Raw genomic sequence first — 19,397 nt, 5'->3', positions numbered from 1 at the left:
TATGGGTACTAGAAAAACCTGCAAGTAAGATTACTTGCAGATAGATTATTTTTGTTTTTAAAAGATTTTTCTAGATACAGAAAGAGAGAGAAGTTTACTGTCTCTTTATGGATAATTTTGAGTGCCTAATCAAAGGTAACAACCTTTTATGAGATTTCCCAAGATGGAACTGCCTGTAATTACCTGGGTACTAAAGCTTAAGCAGTGCTAGTGCCCATTGTAACATGCGCCTGTACATGCAGTCATTGCCAGCAGAGCATTGCTTTCACCAACTACAGTGCTACGGCAGAGTTCTCTAATGCTTACTTAGCTTTTATTCAGCCTAGGGTCTCTAGGATCCTCTGATGTTTTCTGCAGATTTCAGACTCTGCTACTTCCTATGATTGTATAAATGTGTGTAGAAACAAGGACTCAGAATAAACAAAAGACCTGCTTATCAATAACAGGGTTCTTTAAGATCTTGTTAGTAAAAGGTTGTCCTCCAACCCCTCTTGGTTCTTAAACATTTTAGTGACTTTAGGGATAGGGTAGAGGGGCATAAGGCACACACTGCTACCTTATTGTGGCATTATGGCATTTAGGAGTGGTAGGGTTTGTGTATGCTCCTACAAACTAGTGTTGAGACAAAACAGCTGGTTTTTAGTACTAAGCTGGGAGGACATTTGTATGTGATTATAAACAGACAACATGTTGAAGACCATTAGTAAATACCCTCACTTTAAATTGTTCTGTCTGTCATTTTCTCAACAACCAATATGAAGGACAAAGGAAAAGATGTGCATGCCTTCATACTGAAATATGTGTGGGAATAGAGAAATGAAAAGCAAGATGTACATTTCTAGGCTCATCTTATTTTCTGCTGGGTATGCAGTTGCTATGGTAATACAATACCAGTTTAAAAAAAAAAAGTAACTGGAGGTGAGAAGACCAAGTTAACTGATGTCTGTGGAGAATGAGGCCTGGTTTGAATCTCTAAATTCTCCAGTAACATGGATGTTAAATTTAACTGGAATGAAACTGTGGGAAAGAAAGTGAAGACATTTGATTTGATGCTGATAGCTTTGCATGTCATCTTACAGTTTGAAATTTTTTCTGATAGTAATACATACATAATGCAATATCCTATTCCTAAGTACTGTCTAGTTTTGGGGTTCTCAGTATAATCAGCTGAGCCAAAAAAGGTTTTGTAGTTTGAGATAAACTGAGCTCAGGACAGTGTCGGTGCAGGGACTAATGGGATACTTATATAAATAAATATATTAAAAAATATATATGCTGCCTGAAGAACAGTGCTGTAGGTCTGTACTGCAGTTGAAATGTACTCTTCAGAGCTAGTAAATCTTCTGTTCAGTCAGATAGAAGTAGGAAAGTGTGGTGAATCGTGCTCCTTAATAATAGCTCCAAGTGAGGATGGTGTAGTCGTTGCAGCAGAGTCCTCTTACAGTCAAGATTCTAGGCTGGTTGCTAAGAATGTGGCTATTCTATTAACTGAGTTTCCTTTGCCAGGCAGGCATTGCTGGCTCTTTGTGTGAAAAGGGGAAAGACATGCATGTGAATCAGTAATAAACCAGGTACATAGCTGAGTGTCCTTTGACCAATTTCACGTGAAATGTTTCAGGAAAATAGTGCTCTTACATGTGCTCTCTGCTTGCATCAGCAAAAGCAGAAATCTGGGGGGAAGCATCAGATGCACTAATAAGTCCAAAGTGTTCTGATTCTTGCTTATGTGTTATGAAAATGGGTTTGTCAGATTTATTCCTGGTTTTGAATTGTATCAATAAATTGATTATGCTCCAAATGTAGACATGTATTTTTTCCAGTATAAGATGCTTGCCATTATGTAAATGAAGTAGCTGAGGTTTCCAGTTTGGAAATTAGGTTTAATGCTTTCAAGTTAATCTCTTAAAAATAAGCAAACAAGAAAACTGTTTCAGCAGCTTGTTGCAGACTTCTTAACTACTATGAACTAAAAGTGAAGGCAGTGTGTAATGGACGTTTGTGTGGACTTGCATCAAATTTTGTAAGAGACTAGTAGTTTCCTTTGTGAACACTGAGTTCAGATTGAGAATTGGGATTTTTTGAATGTTGCATGAGAAGGAAAGTGTTGGAGGAAGTGTTGAGTTTGCTTCAGTTTTTTTGGCTTAACCCTTGTATTTGGCTAGGTAATGGAATTGTTTGCACCACTTCAGTCATTGCTTTGGGGATTTTTTTTTTCCCCTTTGTGGCTGCAGAACTCCAGGTGAAATGAGAATTTTGCTTGTATTGGTATCAGTGGTATCAGCCAAGGATCTATCAAACTTTTCTGAAACTTGTAATTACTTGTTATAAGTCTAGTCTATCTGTTCAGAGTTCCTGTAGTTGAATGTTTTAATAAGCTTTCTTTTTCCCACTAATCTCTGTCTGAGATATCTGGACGCAAGAAGAGAGGCTAGAGTCTCCTGATTGTGTTGTACATCCCTTAGAAGCTAATGCATTGTTGTGTTTGGGTTTTTTTTCTTCTTTCAGTTAACTAGTTATAAAACTTCCAGCAACTCTGGGAATTTTAGATGTCTGGCTGTTGCTGTTCGTGGTTAATAAATAATATCCTGACCATTTCTGTATCTGTAGTGCAGCATGTTTGAAGTCTGAAACATGAATCTCTTTACTGTCTCTTCTGGGAATTAAAGTGAAAAGAAATGCTCTCATGTATTGTATGTCCCTGGATGGTATCTTCAATATTTTGAACTAAAACTTTGTGTAGTTCTTCCCAGACAGGGGCAACACAGTGGCACATGGCAAGCAATTCTTCCTTACATGAGTAGCTGTGGCTACTGCTATCTATTACCTAAAAGTGAGAGCTCATTTTGCATTTCCGTGTTGATTTTAATCTTAATCTCTGCTTTTCACTTAAAGCACAGGCATGAGTTTAGTTGTGGGATATACCCCACTTATATATAATCTCTGCCATCTGATTCTATAACTACCACACTTGTTGAAACTGAGTTATTTGGAAGAGATGATCCTAGCAGCTAGATTTTTTTAAACAACTCTATCCAAGTTATATTTCTTCTGCAGAAGTTTTAGATTAACCTTTTTCATGAGGTTGTGCCTTTTATCTTGAAGGATCAAGGAAAAGACTGAGCTGAGAATGAGCGTATTCTGCAGAAAATTGTTTAAACAAAGGAATGCTGCAGTAAAGCAGTTCTTGCTACTGAAATTCTAAAGAAAATATTGATTCTGAAGTTTAGATCAATTTTAAAAGTGGTTGTTCTCACTTGATTAGTAACTCTCAAATTTGTGTACCATGTGGCCTTGAAATGTTTGAAGGGTTGATTAAATGGTGGTTGTCTTGCTTGTAATGAATCAAATTCTAAATATCTGTGGAGAGGTGATAAGTGTGTTTATGCAGAGTGATTTGCCATCGCGATGTAACCTGGAATTACTTTTTTTTGTTCAACTTCAGTATAGTCACTGATATAAATTCCTTTTCAGCTTCATTTACCTCTTAATTCCCCTCTACCTGGAAGTGAGTTGACTAAGGAACCCTTTCGATGGGATCAAAGGTTATTTGCTTTGGTTCTCCGTTTGCCTGGTATTACAGCACCAGAATCAGAGCAGATGACAGGAGTACCAGTGGATGACTCCGCAATCACACCTATGTGCGAAGTCACAGGAGGTGAGTGCCTTGGTTTCCTTTGACAGGTCTTTTAAAAATGAAAATTAATTCAGTTTATCTCTACTAATCATGTATATGTGGTGGAATAAGTATTTCTAAGCTCTTATATTACTTGTAAAAACTCAGAACTCTGATATAATAAAACTAAAGGCACTTCATTAAAGCTCCAGATGATTTGATGTAACCTGTCTTGGAAGAGCATGACTCTACTTTAGCAGTTTTTTAGAACAGAAAACTAACTTTTTCTAATGCACATTGGTATTGCATTTAGAAATTGTAAGAATTGAGTCTGTTCTGCAGTACGTCAATCTTACTCTCATCTAAAGAAGCTAAAAGCGAAGGAAATGTGTCGGGTTGTGGTTTTCTTTAAATGAATTTATGCAATGCATAATGCATAGTAATTCTGCAGAATTGATACTTTTCTCTCCATCATAACTCATTATATTTATCTCTTAGAATTTATATTCCAGACCAAACTCAGGCATTAATTTCATGATTTGTAAAAGGATTTGATTCCACTGCTTTCTGACTGTAATGTAGGCTATACTAACAGTGCTTTGACCAAAGTTCGTGGACAGTTAAGTGTTGATGTCTGTCACAAGAGGGAGCCCATTTTCCATGAATGCAACCAAGCATTTGATTTAAAGTGATTAAGGGGCTAAAATCCAAGAGTTTCCAATGAGGTGCATGTAACACTGTCAGTTCTTCACTAGGCTGCCTTGCTGCTTAAACAAAGAGGGGAGTGTTTGGTAGAAGCTTTAGAGCAGTGATCCATACATAAATCAATGTGTGTGGCAGGTGAACAGTATTGAATGATCAAGTTAAAATAAGGGCAGAAACACTGAAGAGTCTTGAAAACCTTGACTGTTTTGTTCTAGGTCGATCATATTGTGTGTGCTCTCCAAGAATGCTGAATCAGTGTCTTGAGTCATTGGTGCAAAAAGTGCAAAGTGGAGTGGTAATAAATTTTGAAAAAGCTGGACCGGATCCTTCACCAATCGATGGTACTTGAAATTATTTACACTGTCATATCAAATGGTGGGGATGAGTATCAATGTCATTTAATGAACTTAATGTAATAGTTCCCAAAACAAAGGGAAAACGGTTGCAATTTAAAAAGACATTATTACAGAAAGGACCTGCTACATCTGAATGTAGCAATCAATTCTGTTGTAATTTTTCAAAATACTGGCTATAGCTGCTGGACACTATAAAACCTCTACATTTGGTCTTATTACTCAGGTAGTCTTAAATGCAGTGATTCATGTCAAGCATAGTTAAGTGGGTTCATGAATTTTGAGCTGTAGCTTTCAACCAGATAAAAATGTAAATAGTTTGATATGGTAATACTGTGGGTTTATCTGCTTAATCCTTTTTTGTTTAATGTAGTAAAGTGACTGTACTGAGTTAAAATAGCAAATATGACTGTGCAGCCTTAACCTCATTCTAAATGGCTTAGTTAGGTTCCTCTTAGGATGTTACTGGGAAGTGTTTGTGAAATTTTTTCAATCCTACTTTGCTGCAATAAAAAGTCCAGCAGTATTAGTCATGTGTATCAAATTTTTTTTAATGCATGGAGATTTGAAGGTTATCTGGTAATAACAAAGGGAGGAGAAAGAAACTGATTATTATGATGGGCTCCAGAATTGGCTTTCTCAGCTCTGATCCTGTAAACTTTCAGTGCTTATTTGGTTTCTCGTAGTTTCTGGGGTTTTGCAGAAATGCTTACTAACAACTATCTGCTATTTTTAGAAATAATATTAACTGCAGGAAGAGCTTCCCTGGGGATATAGTTCTTAAAGTCTTCACAGAAGTTGTTTAATACTAATTTTTAGTTATAATGTATTTTGACTCATAAGGCCTTTTTCTTCTTTAGATGGGCAGATGGATGTATCTAGACCCTTTGGGCCTCAACCTTGGCACAGCTGTCACAAACTTATTTATGTCAGACCAAACCCTAAAACTGGGGTTCCTATAGGTCATTGGCCTGTTCCTGAATCCTTTTGGCCAGATCAAAATTCTCCAACGCTGGTACGTACTGAAGCTAGATAAAGCAAAGGGTTTGTGTGTGTGTGTGAATATTCCAGGATTTCCTATTCACTGTTTTTTAAATCTTGCGATATCTACTTCATTGTAGCTACTGTAAAAGCAGTGTGACCAAAGAAGGAATGACCCATGTAAACCTGTGTTGCAGTTATCTTGGATAAATTACTGATGAGCAAATATTACTATGGGGGTTGCTTTTTAGTAACTTTGAAGCATTAAGAAACTACCTGAAACAGATTTGTTGACCTGGTACATGCAGGTGGTGTTTCTGTTTGAACTCTGCTAAAATATCAAACCAGAAATAAAGTGACACTTTGATGATACGCTATCAAATTCTATTGCCTCGCAGATGGTATTAATAGAAGATAGCATGATCTTCCCAATTTTGAATCTTTGTGATAGTTCTTTCTTCATTCTAGCAGGTGAATGTAATTTCATGTGCTGTTCAGTTTAGTCATACCTTCAATTTATCCAAAGTAGAGAAACTCACCTTGTTTTCTTAAATATTATCTACAGAATTAATTTTATTTGTTCTTTTTCATAAAAAATGTATGCCACTGCCTTTTGGTCTGAGAACTAATCATTAGTGTAGTATAATGTACTTTTGCTAATCTTTGAAAATCATTAAAGGAGAAATAATGCAGTTGTATAATTGTTCCCTACATTTCATGATGACTTTTTTGAATTTCTGTGGGGTTTTTTGATTTGAACTAGTGTGCTGACTAGAAAACTTGCTGAACTTTTCATAAATTTTATGTCCTTTAAAAAAAATATATAAAGTCCTTTGAAATACAGATTGTTGAGGAGTGATACAAGTATGAAATTTTAGTCATATTTACAGGTTTGATATTGCTGGTGTCTGTGGCCATATTCATTGAAGGATGTGGAAGCCCTTCTGTGAACTACAAAGCAAGCTAGCGTATATGAATAACGTAAACCTTCTACAGTAATTTAAAAACCAAAATGTCATTGTGTACTGGATAGTAAAAAGCTGGTCTGTAGGAAAACTGTATTGTGTACTCCTTGTAATCACTATCAATGGCATGTCTGCCTCCGTTCACTGTATGAAGTCCATATAGTTTGCTACCACAGGTCTTGAGACTGCTAAAATAGATCTTGCCAAGTGGTGTTGAACTAAATCTGCTAAAAACGTGATGTTGATTTACCCAAATGGTGAGAAGATGAGAAAAAATTCTCTGTTATAACATGTATAACTCTTAATCCAGAGCTTTATGCAGTTATATTGCATGTGCAGCTAAATTCCTGTGGACATCAATTGAAACTTCACATTGAGCCTTCCTTATGCAATGTTGGGGAGCTCAGTTTGCTGATAGTATTTCAAGACTTGTATTTTCTTACTGTTCTGAAAATATGGTGCTAAAACTCAGCATATGTTGTAACTCTTGTCTGCTTAAGTCCACAGTTAGATATCTTTCTTTTTGTCCCTGTTACCTGATCCACAGTAGAGTTGTCTCAAACAATCCTACCCCAACAACTGTTTTGTATACTCTAGGTAATGATACTATAAAGGCTTTCTTAAATGTATATGAAAGTCTGCTAATAATTATGTTGTCAGATCAATATGTAAATGGCTGCTCCCACTGTTCTGAGGTAAAAATAGTTCTGCTGTCTGGCCAAGGGTTATCGGACTTCTCAAGTCTTAGCATTCAACTTCTTTTGCAGCCTTTTTATTCCTAGTATAACTGCTTCATGGCTTGGGCAAAAAAATCCACCACAACTCTTTATTGGAGGCATCTTCTTTGAAGAGAATTGCAGTTCCTTCAGTTGATTTGGCCCCCTGTTTTGTGTGCACTTGGAGAGTACACCTTCCTCAGAGTGGAGACACTCAAGGCAAGACCAGCTCTGTGGGCAGATAACATTTGGGTGGCTCATGCTAAAAGGAAGAGGCTAGAGCTTATAGATGTAGAAAAATTGAGGTGGTAGGAAGGTCCGAGAAACCCCATGTTTCCCTAGTTCATTTTATATATTTATTAGTTTCCTTCTTGTAAAGAGAGTAAATGGAAGGAGGCTTCCCAGTTGAGCTCTTCCCCAGATTCTAGTGGCCTTGGAGGAGGCTCAGGGTAAGTATAATAGTTTATGTTCCTCTACCCTTCAGTGGAAGGTGTACAGCTCCAATTTTCATCACACACAAAAAACCCTCTTTCCTTTTCAGCAAAAGAAATTTCAAATGTATTGTTAACTTGTACTTGAAACGTGAGGCACAAAGGCCTTTTCCCTGTGATTAATAAAAAGATTAAAATTTAAATACTTAAATTGCTTGAACTGAAATAATTTTGCACAGGCCTACTTAAAATGTGAGTTCTTCTAAAGTTTTTTTTTTTTTCTGAACTCATATCGCTCTTCATCATTATAATTCAGTTTGAATTTTGTAACTGTTAAATTTGCCAAGAAGTAAAAGTGCTGGAGGAGGTCAGCAAATGCAAAAGTGCAGCACCTGCTTCTGTGGGCAATAAGAATGGGCATGCCTTAGAGTAGCATTGAAGATTTTTTTGTCCCCACTGGGATTTAACTTCCATTTGCAAAGTTTTGGGGAAAAGCAAGAAGTTTTACTTGCATACTGTTCTAGACTTACCAGATAAAATAATTGACATTTATTTAGAAACTAAAGGTTCCTTCATATTTGAAGACAGTGCTAACATCCTAAATTAATTGCTTAGGACTCATTAATAATAAATATGAATCCTTTACTGAATAGGTTCCTTAAATATGTCTGTTTTCACAGAACCTGTGTTACTTTAGTTGTTATAGCACAACTGCATTTTAATTGTTGTGCGGACTTATTAACAGTGGAATGTTTATGTTTAGCCACCTCGCACATCTCATCCTGTGGTGAAATTTTCCTGTACTGACTGTGAACCAATGGTCATTGACAAACTGCCTTTTGATAAATATGAGTTAGAACCTTCACCACTGACCCAGTTTATCCTGGAAAGGAAATCCCCTCAGACCTGCTGGCAGGTAAGTAGAATGCATGCTGTATTGAAGTTATTTATAGAATGCTGTTTTTCATAGACTTTATAGTCAAAAATAGGGTATAAAATTGCAACACACAATATTTTGGATTTACATACAATATAATGTGTTTTATTGCAGGTATATGTGAGCAATAGTGCAAAATACAGTGAACTTGGTCATCCTTTTGGTTACTTGAAAGCTAGTACAGCGCTGAATTGTGTGAATTTATTTGTGATGCCTTACAATTATCCAGTCCTCCTTCCACTGCTAGGTAAATACTACTTTATAAACATTTTCTTTGGTGATAGGCGATTGAAAAATTGATCTAATCTAAATAGAGTACTCAAACTAATGCCAGTATTAATCACACCTGTAGAAAGGTAGAATGTTGAGCAATGTATTTGTTGTCAGTTACTTGTTTCACTTGTCACCAGTTGGCTGACCTTCATGACTTAGACTCAATGTGTAAGATGATTTACTTAATCATAATTCTTTCTGATATGTCTTGGTCTTGCTTCTTTCATTATTTTAGGAGCCATTTTTCCCAATCTGTTGTCCCACTTATCAATTCAATTTGATAAATAATTTATCAGGCTTCATCTTTTGGCTGCAGCATTAATCTTGTGTGTGTGCTTATATTTAGTTTAGTTGTATATATGTTAAAATACACACATTAGTTGAAGCATTGAGGAATTAGCATTTCTTTGACAGTTTTTTACTGGAAAAAAGGTGCAATGCTGTCTAGACATGCCTTTCATTTAGTCTCTTTTCTTTTTATAACCATCAGATGACTTGTTTAAAGTACACAAGGCAAAGCCTACACTGAAATGGCGACAGTCATTTGAAAGCTATTTGAAGACAATGCCTCCTTATTATCTTGGGGTAAGATGACTTACTGTGTTAAAATTTCTATTTTATTATGTAACTATAGTTATCTTTCCACTGTGGGTGTATTCCCTATTTCAAGTAGAATATGTATTAATTTAAGAGAGTATAGCTAAACTTTTTGCATAATGATCTTTACTGTTTTCACTGGAGTCCTGGGAAAGGCTTGAGACCTGAATGTTATGAAAATGTCATCAGCTGTGACTTGTATATAAATGATAATCTCTGTTAATAATTGATTCTGTATGAATAGAACAGTGCTTTAAAACAACAACAACAAAAAAATGCTGCCCTGAAAGTCTTTCTTTTTTTCTTTTCTAACTTTGAGAACCTCAGGTTCTGTTTGAAGTGGATACAGTTAGGTGGAAGTATGTATAAAGTTAAATATGACTATACAATATGTTCCATGTTTCAGCCTTTGAAGAAAGCTGTGAGAATGATGGGAGCACCAAACCTTATAGCTGACAATGTGGAATATGGACTTAGTTACAGTGTCATTTCATATCTCAAAAAGTTGAGTCAGCAGGTAATGTTGAAGCAAGAGAGCAGTAAAAACTTATTCTAATATCAGGATAATCTTAAAATACTCAAGTTCAATGACTTTGAAGGAAAAAAGAGCAGAAAGGTCAAATTAATACCTTTCACATAAGCAATTAGCAAAGAAGCATTTTGGTTTTCTGAAATGAAGGAAAACTTAACATTTAAATATAACCTTTATAGACTGGACTATGAAGATAGATATGGAGATACAAATTGAGGGGGTTTTTTTGTATTTAAGGAGCATTTTTACTTGTACAGACAGTAACATACTTTTGTCCAAAAGAAAACATGTTGTCCTACTTTAGATATTAAAGATGTTCTAGCATTTTTTCAGAAAATAGAGATTTGTACTTTGTGCATCTGAATCAGAACATGTCCTTTCTTTGGCTTGCGAAATGAAATGGAAAGTGTCCAGTAACTATAAAGTAAACTGACAAAATTCAGAATCTCAAGGATACAAACATGGCAAGTGACCATTTGGAATTAACTGTGTTCAGAATAGTGCCTGTATTTTTGGCTAGTCTCCTGCACCAGCTAAAGCATTTCTGCCCTGCTACCTCCACTTCTATTTTGTTAAACTGTGCATGTTAAGCTTTCTTGTTCAAGATAATGAAATAATGCAGTAGGCTTGAAACTTCAAGAAACAGTAGTGTAATTATTTGTAACTTGGCTAATGAGTCCTTATGGACCAGCTTTTTCTTAAAACATTGATATAAATTATTACTTTAGGAAGCAAACCTCCTTAAGTTTACAGTGTATCCTATTAAATTATAGTCACATTGCTCGGTATTCTGTGAATTGATCTCTCAACCTAGACATCTTGGACTCCTAAAATGTAATGACATGCACTGCAAATCATACTTCAAGCTTTTCTGACTTTGAAAGGTACTGTCAGTAGAGACTCAGTATTCTGAATAAGTACATAGTCAACTTTTGAGTGGTCTATAAATTTATGTGAAACTGCAAAACCAACATTGGCAGGTGTATTACTAAATTACTTATGGCTCTTTGTTCAACTGTATTCTGCCAAAAAAGCTGGCATTTATGAACATGTTTAATTTTGGTACAAATCTAACATAATATTGGGGGTTAGGTCTGTCTAGTCAAACAGAATTGGGTATTATCATATATTTAGTGTATATTAATGTTACGACCATTCATATCAGGCTTTAAAAAAGTTGGTACCATTGGGTGACTGATTGCAACTATAGTTGTGGGAGAATCAGTCTTTTGAGAGTTAGTATTTAGCTGTAATCATAGTAAACAGTCTATGTGAGTACAGATAGATTTGCAAATAATTGCTAGTCAAATTATGACAATTTATGAAAATAAAAGCATTGCATGCATATTGGTGCTTAGATGCCGTAATGGGCAGCAGAGGAGAAATATGCAGAAGACCTAGGTACAAACTGTTCACTATATTTAAAACTGTAGTAAGCATTAAGTGGTTATGTATTAAGCACTCCTTAAGCACTCATCCTGGTTATGGTCGTCATAGTGTATTAGCACATTGTTGAATCTTCTAGGTAGGAATTTAAAATGAATAAGTCTGACTAATCCTTTTAAGAGCATATTGTCAATTTTATTTATTTATTTATTTCAAATTAAGGCCAAAATAGAGTCCGATAGAGTCATTGGCTCTGTAGGCAAAAAGGTAGCGCAAGAGACTGGAATTAAGGTCAGAAGCAGATCACACAACCTGTCTATGGCACATAGGAACGATTTTCAACATCTGCTACAGGGGATTACTGGGGAAATTCCTCATAGACCTCTAGACCTCAATATGAAGGAGTATGCTGGGTTCCAAATAGCTTTGCTGAATAAGGTAAGCACCACTGTGTGTAATGTTGTTATTTTCAATATACTTCCATTGAAATGCTAGATATTGTTTCATACATGGTATTAACTTGAAATTTATTTACTGGAACCATAGGATTTGAAACCTCAGACTTTTAGAAATGCTTATGACATACCCAGAAGAAATCTTTTGGATCAGTTAACGCGAATGAGATCTAATTTACTGAAGAGTACTCGCAAGTTCCTCAAAGGACAAGATGAAGGTTAGATAACTTTATTTTTTGTCTACCTGTGATATGATGGGTACTAAAAAAATTAAGGCTGTTACAAATAGCGTAGTTCTTGAAAAGTTGTTGGATGTCTGATGCTGCAATTAAACTATATGTTTTCTTAGAATTTTTTTTCCTTAAGTAACTTATTGGAAGATAAAATGGTGAGGATAGAGAGGACTGCATGTTCACTGCTCTGTCCATTAGTCCATGTGAGGAGACTTGGACTCTTACATAAGAGTCTTTGTTTTTTCCCAACTTTCATGATGTATCTGAGGAGAAAAATCACAGGGCAATTCTGAACATCATGATCTCTCTCCATGGAAGTGGATTGTGAGCAGTGGAAAAGTAAACTTGCTCACTGGGTGTTGCCAGTGTGATTCTTTTGCCCTTCAGGCCAGCAGCAAATAGTTTGATATTCTGCTAACTTACCCCTTTACTTTTCTGCTGTGTCTTCTGGCACTGCTTTATGGCATCTAGCAGAAGATAGTGAAATAAGTGGAGAAAATGAGAAGGGCAACACAAGTGAGAGTGTATGTTACGTTAGGCCTACCACTACTTGGGTCAGATTAACATGTGATCAAGTGATAATGTAATGTGAAATGCAGAGAAGTTGCTTTTTGAGGAGTGGATTAAACCACATAAAAACTAATGTTATTTTTTTCCCTGTTATTTCTGCTAGTGTATGTTTTGTTTGATCAAAGATTTGGCAACTTTAAATCAATAACAAGTTTAGAATCTGGTCCATGTTGATTCCAGTGATCAAAAATCACTGTTGCTTTGGGAAAATGCTAGTCTCAATGATTAAATTTTGTGTAACTAAAATTGGGTAGAGTTATGTCAAAGCTGTATGCTTTGTATGCTTTTACTACTTTGCATTAATGTATCTTTTTGTAGGAAAGTTTTAGCTATTTGTTCCCAGTTTTATTTTTTTCACCCATCTACCCTGTTGAAAAGTTACAGGACACATTGGAAAACTAACATTCATGCATGAAAACTATTGCTTATTTCCCTGTCATAATGATAAATACACAAGCCATGTACTGATTCACTTAAGTTTCCTTCATTCAAAACATGATGTTACAAATATCAATTAGGCAAGAGTAATGGTGAGTTTTGCACATTTGTTTTGTTAATGCATTTGATAAAAGACTGAAAACTGGAAGTGTGAAGTGGATATAGACTAAATTCTCATAAGGTGAGCACTATCATATATTAATTAACCCTTCTGTTATGATAGATCAAGTTCACAGCGTACCTATAGCACAAATGGGAAACTATCAGGAGTATCTAAAACAAATACCTTCGCCACTCCGAGAGCTTGATCCTGATCAACCACGAAGGCTTCATACATTTGGCAATCCATTCAAATTGGACAAAAAGGTGACTTCTTTGTAAAGCTTTTTTAAAAATGTGCTGTTTTGAGTGTGTGTGCTGCTGATTAGACTGTTCAAAGAGGAATGTATTGGAGAAACACTTTCAAGTATTCAGAAAAGTACTGCTTACAAGAAAGTGTCTCAGATGCTTTTCCATCAATAGTATCCTATAGAGGGTTGTCTTTATTGGAAAACCAGTATTATGCCTCTGAATTGTATTATAAATGAAATACGGTTGTCACTGTAGTATAGCTAATACCTAATCATGTTTCCTGTACTAAACTTCCGCCAGAAAAAGCTTCCTGTATCTTTGAGAGCATAGATGCTCCCTATTGTCCAAATCTGTGTTGGACTTTACTAAATTACCAATATAACTTAGAGCTCTTCTTTTAAATGTCTGAGTCATTTTGTAGTTACTGAAAAGGAAGGTTGACAGCCCACTCGGTTGTCTTACTTGGCAGACTGTTGGGTCAGGGCCTTAAGGACATTGATGTAGTCTAGAAAGGATTTGGTCAACATTTGAGAATTCAGTACATAATGGCATGTTGTACATAGTTGCCTTATACATGGTAATCATCATCATAACATCAAAGCATTCATTGTATTTTATATTATGTGTTTTTGACGTGAAGCTTAAGAAGTCTCCCCATTAAATTAATTTCAGGGAATGATGATAGATGAAGCGGATGAATTTGTATCAGGACCTCAGAATAAACATAAAAGACCTGGAGAACCAAATATGCAAGGGATTCCGAAAAGACGACGTTGTATGTCCCCCCTGCTCAGAGGTCGACCGCAAACTCCTCCAGTTGTGAATAACCACATTGGAGGAAAAGGGCCACCGACACCAATCACACAAGCACAGCCTGACCTTGTTAAACCTATTCCTATTCACAAAAGTAAGTGAATTGTCATCTTTAGAGAGTTTGCTTTTTATTTTATGCAAAAAAACTTGTTTATGTAGAAATACCATTGGCTGATTTCCCAAATATGGCAATTTTATCCCTCCTTTTTGAAAATGAAATATTTAAGTGTGCATCTGGGGTTAATTACTGAGAGAGTTAATATAGTCCTTCAGACAGAAGTCTTTCATATGAACTTTCCAGTATCAACAATGTATTTCCTGTATTCGATGAGGAGACAATGTAAACGGGCAGAAGGGTGTCCTTCCTTTGCCTGGGAATTCAGATGCTCCAAAAGTATCACAATAGGAAGTTAACTTGCATTTTGCTGTAGTGCAGTGAATTCACTTCCCTTAGTGTGAAGCTGAGGTGCTATGTAGTAGTTGTGCTCACTGTTCAGCACTAAAGTAAATTCAGTTTAGTTCAATTGGGAAAGATAAACATGGCATAAAAGCACATTTTACGGTGCTTTTTCTTTTGTTGGTAGTCCATATATCAATTGCCCTTTTCACATAAAGAATATACCTGTGATTTTATTTTTTTTGAGCAAGTCAGGAAATATAGTAATGTGCTCAGTGTTACAACCCACAAACATGTTTTCTTATGAATTGGCATGTACATTAGACTATACAAGCTGGAGCATAGCTTTACAAGAGTTTAATACTGAACTCACTCACTGACTTCTATCACATGATAAAGAATGTGAATCTGACAAGTGTAATCTTCATTTTTTTCAGCATCAGAAACAAATAATGAAGTTACAATGGATGATGTGGTTGAGAATCATGTTACAGACCCACTTTCACCAGACATTTTCCCAAATTCTGTGGATTCAGAGTTTACAATGTCCTCTTCATCATTCAATTCGTTGGATCGACCAGCAGCTCATACAGAGGATGTAGGCCATGAACATTTAGGGAATAACTTGAATGTGGATGGATTTCTGGAGAATCATGAGGAAGCAGGTAGTAAAGAACAAAGTACTGAAGAGAACTTGCCGATGTCTTCACCCAGCAAAGGGAAAAAACCAGTGCATTGCAGAAGTTCCAGAGAGATTAATATAGAGCTCAGAGCACAAATCATGAAAGAGATCCGAAAACCAGGAAGGAGTAAGTATACCAACTCTCTCTTTTTCAAATGATTGGCATGAGAGCTAGACAAAGAATTCTTATTAGATCACTGTTTTAGAAACATACTGAACCATGAGACTGAAGCAACATAAATTTAAAGCTGAAAAGATTTGGTTCAATACCTCTGCTATAAACTTTCTGAATGAGTAATTAAAACATTGTTACACCTATAAGTGTTCATGGAAGTCATGTTTTGTTTATTAGCAGTATTAAAATTAACTTGTCTGGTGTTCCAGTGATATTCTAAACTCCAGTATCCTGTGTTCTTTAATGTTAGCATCCATTAAACAATATGTCACTGCTACAGTCCTGGTTGATAGGAGAGACATCCTAAAAGCTTACAAAAGCTGCATGAAGTTTGTTGCATTTCACTCAGATTTCACTCAGATCTATAACAACAGATATCTGTATAGGCATTTCTTAAGTAACTGATTTTGCTCTTTGTATCTTTAAGAATATGAAAGAATCTTCTTTTTACTGAAGCATGTACAAGGAAGCTTACAAACCCGACTGATATTTTTGCAAAATGTTATTAAAGAAGCTTCAAGGTAGGTAACTGAATTGTATTAATCTTACAAAACTGCACCATATACTGCCAGACGTAAGTGCTTGACAACTATGCAGTTCTTTGAAACTTGCAGCACAGTGCTTTGCATTTGCAAGTAAATCCCTAGAAAAAAACAGAAATCCATAAACTTCCTGATGTATGTTGTTTCTACAAGCTTAACTTTTTACCTCAGATTTTGTCTTTTAGAAGATCATTCAGGTTCCAAAGTTCAGTTGTGAGTGTACTGCTAATTTGAAAAGCTGATAGAACTGCATATTACTGTGAATTAGGCTTTTGTAAACAGCTGAAATTCATTATTCTGTATCAACTCAAAATCTTGTCCTAAAAATAATTTTGAGATCCAGGTATGTGCCATAATGTTATGTGTTCTTCAGATATATTTCCTTCAGAGGTACTGTAGTCCTGTCTGAGGCTGTGGAAATGGGAGGTAGTTTGTCACTGGAGTAGAGAGATTTGTTGAGGACTTAAACCCCGTGTTGTTAATCCAGGTAGAAACTGTTCCTTACAGTTTACAGACTGACTATACTTACTTAGCCTTCTACATGTTTACTAAGAGGAAAGAAAGGAGAAACATTTGATTACCCTTGGAACCTATAGTCTTTGAGGTGAAGTGAACTAATAATTCCAGCATCTTCCATGGATCATAAACATAACTATCTCTGAGGCTTATTTCAGAAGCCTCAAAGAATAGTTGATTATTTTTTTCTCTAAACTGTTTTTGTAGTAGTCAGCTTTTTTCTGTGGCATTGTTAAACAAATTTTATGATTAAATAAAAATCGAAGTAATTATTGGATAATACTATGTTGAGAGTTTAAGGTACATTGAATGTTGGACATTCATACAGCTCCTCTAGCCTTCTACTGCCAGCACAGTGGGGCATGCAGATTTATAGATCATGCTCTTCCTATAGCAACAATTGCTTTATCATGCATTTGCTTGATCTGTCTTTATTGTTATATCACCTATCAGAGTTGTTCTATAGCCTGTAGTTTATACATGCTTCCTCACTGTCTCAGCACACCAAAACAATACTGTTGCTCTTGGAGCCTCTGGCAGCCCTTAGTGGGGTTTGGAATATTTGTGCCTATAAAATTAGGCTCTTTAGATCATCTGTAATTCTCATTTCTGTTGCACTATCTCTCTATTCCAGTTATCTTGAATTGACTCCCTATAAAATCTGGCAGTGATTGAGTGTTGATATTGGATGCACCAGAATTAAATCCTGTGTCTCACCATAGCCAACAGTTTTCTGTATCTACTGGTTGAAGAGGTTGGCAAGTCTGTTGGCTGTTGTTAAACTTAATTTTTTTTATTGGTTTGAGTTTAGGAACAGCTTAATCTGTCGTCTTCCTCTTCTGCTAGGTTAGATTTTTATAATGTGGTCGTTTTATCCACCTGGATAACACTGCCTACAATCCCTGTGCAGTTCTCTGCTTCTTTTCTTATCCAGGCACACTTATCCAAGATTCCCTGCAGGAAACAACTCTAGGCTCTCCAGAATTATCAAGATAGTCTTGTTAACTCATAGCTGACCTTTGCAATGCCATGGAATGCAATTCAAATCTGGGATGTTTCTGCTCTCTTTCCCTGTTCCGGGGAGCTCTGACTCTGAACACAGACTTGTTCTTGAGCATTTCAGCAACAAAGGGTGTGTTTAAAAACAGTCCCCATTCAATTCTGGAGGTTAATTCACTAGAGAGTTGTGAGGGGAGAGGAAGATTTCTAAACCAACCCACACTTTTCAGCTTCCTTTTGGTAACTGGCTGTCCCACAACTCCTCTTCTGATAGCAGAAAAAGCTATCACTTTTGAGAAGCAGAAATCAAGATGAAGTAGATAATGGATTTTTTTTTTCTTCCAGTCAACTGTGAAAATATTAAGGATGACGAGATACCACATCTCAATTTCAAATTCTTAGCTATTTCTATTTTGACAAAGACTTTTCTTATGCTTAGTGTTACAGATTTGGCTCCCTGGGTGAGTAATGGTATTGTGTGCTTATAAGTTCTTACAGGAGACATGACTTCCAATAGATGGCTACAACTTTGGATGCACAAAATGAAGAGTTATTTAGGAAGGGGCTAAAAGGAATTAGCTTGTGCAGTGGAGAGGTCTTCAGTATTTCTGGAGCTGGCATAGCAATCAGAATAAGCGTGTTTTTAATTCTCTGCTAAATAGTCTAGAGCAAAAGCTGGCAAAACACAATCAACATTCTTAAAATGAACCAAGTTCTCAGTATGACAAATTCAATTCTCTCTTTATTCTCCAAGTTAAGAGCTTTAAGCTACTAATACACATAGAAAAGCCCAGAGTGTGTACCTAGACAAAATGCTGAGCAATACCCACTTGTGATGAAAGTCCTGGCAAGAATTAATATAACCAATTTCAAAATAATGAAGCTTTATGCTCAATAGCTAGAACTACTCAAGGAAGTTTTATTATTAAAGGCACTAGTATTCCTAGCAGACTGAACAGTTGAATTAGAGTAAATGCTTAATTCTGTTAATTACAGTATTAGTTAATGCAGTAAATTGTATCTGTTGCCTTGAAAAAAAAATGTTTACTGTAGGATTCAGCATCTGGAAAAGAATTTTCAGTGAGATATACTGAAAGGCTTGACATAGTGCACCGTAAACTTCAATTCTTGTGCTAACAGTAATGTTACAATAGTTAAGCAATATGGTTTTTCCCTGCCTCCCACCAGGTTTTAAGTTTCTAGGAAATGTCTACTGTTAACTTGTACAGCTGCTTTGGAGAGGCTTGAAGGTATTCTGAAAAGTAACATTGCCCAATCACTTGCACAAAATATAAGCATGTTAAATTTTTGCAAGGATTATGTTATAGTAAAGCACTTTGCTATTAGTTTAGATAATTTGACTTTTACTAGAGGGAATGAGAAAAAGTAATTATCTATTATCTAGGTTAATACTTTTCAACAAGCAGGGAGCAGTTGGAAAGCAATGAGGAAGATTGGAGGTGAAGCGGTACATGACGTATGTGTGTTTTCTGTAGGGTTACTGAGAAGAGCTGTGATGAAAAGGGTGGGTAAGGGCCCAGAGCATGGGTATTCAACAAGATAGTAAGTGGATGGGAGTTGGAACCTTGTTTCCCCATAGTCAAGCTGGGATTTGTGGGGAGGTTTGTTGTCTGGGAATTAGGGCAGATGCCATGTTTCTGTGAGTGAAGAACATGGACTCGGAGGCCTGGATGGGACCTTTTTACCAGTGTTTAGTAAGGTCATAGGACTGAACTT

General features: G+C 36.0%; 1 protein-coding gene across 4 annotated transcripts in view; it reads left to right on the top strand.

Annotated features, from left to right (window-relative positions):
• Positions 1-19,397, top strand: part of INTS6 (integrator complex subunit 6) — a 45,617-nt gene that overhangs the window by 24,866 nt on the left and 1,354 nt on the right. For 2 of the 4 annotated variants that reach the window (XM_074913539.1, XM_074913530.1), the window contains 13 exons: positions 3,472-3,655; positions 4,534-4,659; positions 5,532-5,686; positions 8,528-8,680; positions 8,816-8,948; positions 9,465-9,559; positions 9,978-10,088; positions 11,712-11,927; positions 12,036-12,162; positions 13,409-13,551; positions 14,209-14,443; positions 15,184-15,555; positions 16,031-16,124. In XM_074913539.1, coding sequence (XP_074769640.1) covers positions 3,472-3,655; positions 4,534-4,659; positions 5,532-5,686; positions 8,528-8,680; positions 8,816-8,948; positions 9,465-9,559; positions 9,978-10,088; positions 11,712-11,927; positions 12,036-12,162; positions 13,409-13,551; positions 14,209-14,443; positions 15,184-15,555; positions 16,031-16,124 — 2,144 coding nt within the window. The remainder of the gene's footprint in view (positions 1-3,471; positions 3,656-4,533; positions 4,660-5,531; positions 5,687-8,527; positions 8,681-8,815; positions 8,949-9,464; positions 9,560-9,977; positions 10,089-11,711; positions 11,928-12,035; positions 12,163-13,408; positions 13,552-14,208; positions 14,444-15,183; positions 15,556-16,030; positions 16,125-19,397) is intronic. The other 2 variants (XM_074913549.1, XM_074913557.1) reach the window with 2 other exon arrangements.

This window comes from Athene noctua, chromosome 1, assembly GCF_965140245.1.
Source record: "Athene noctua chromosome 1, bAthNoc1.hap1.1, whole genome shotgun sequence".
NCBI lineage: Eukaryota > Metazoa > Chordata > Aves > Strigiformes > Strigidae > Athene > Athene noctua.
The sequence above is the reverse complement of the archived record's forward strand: the minus strand, read 5'-3'. Positions and strand labels throughout refer to the sequence as shown.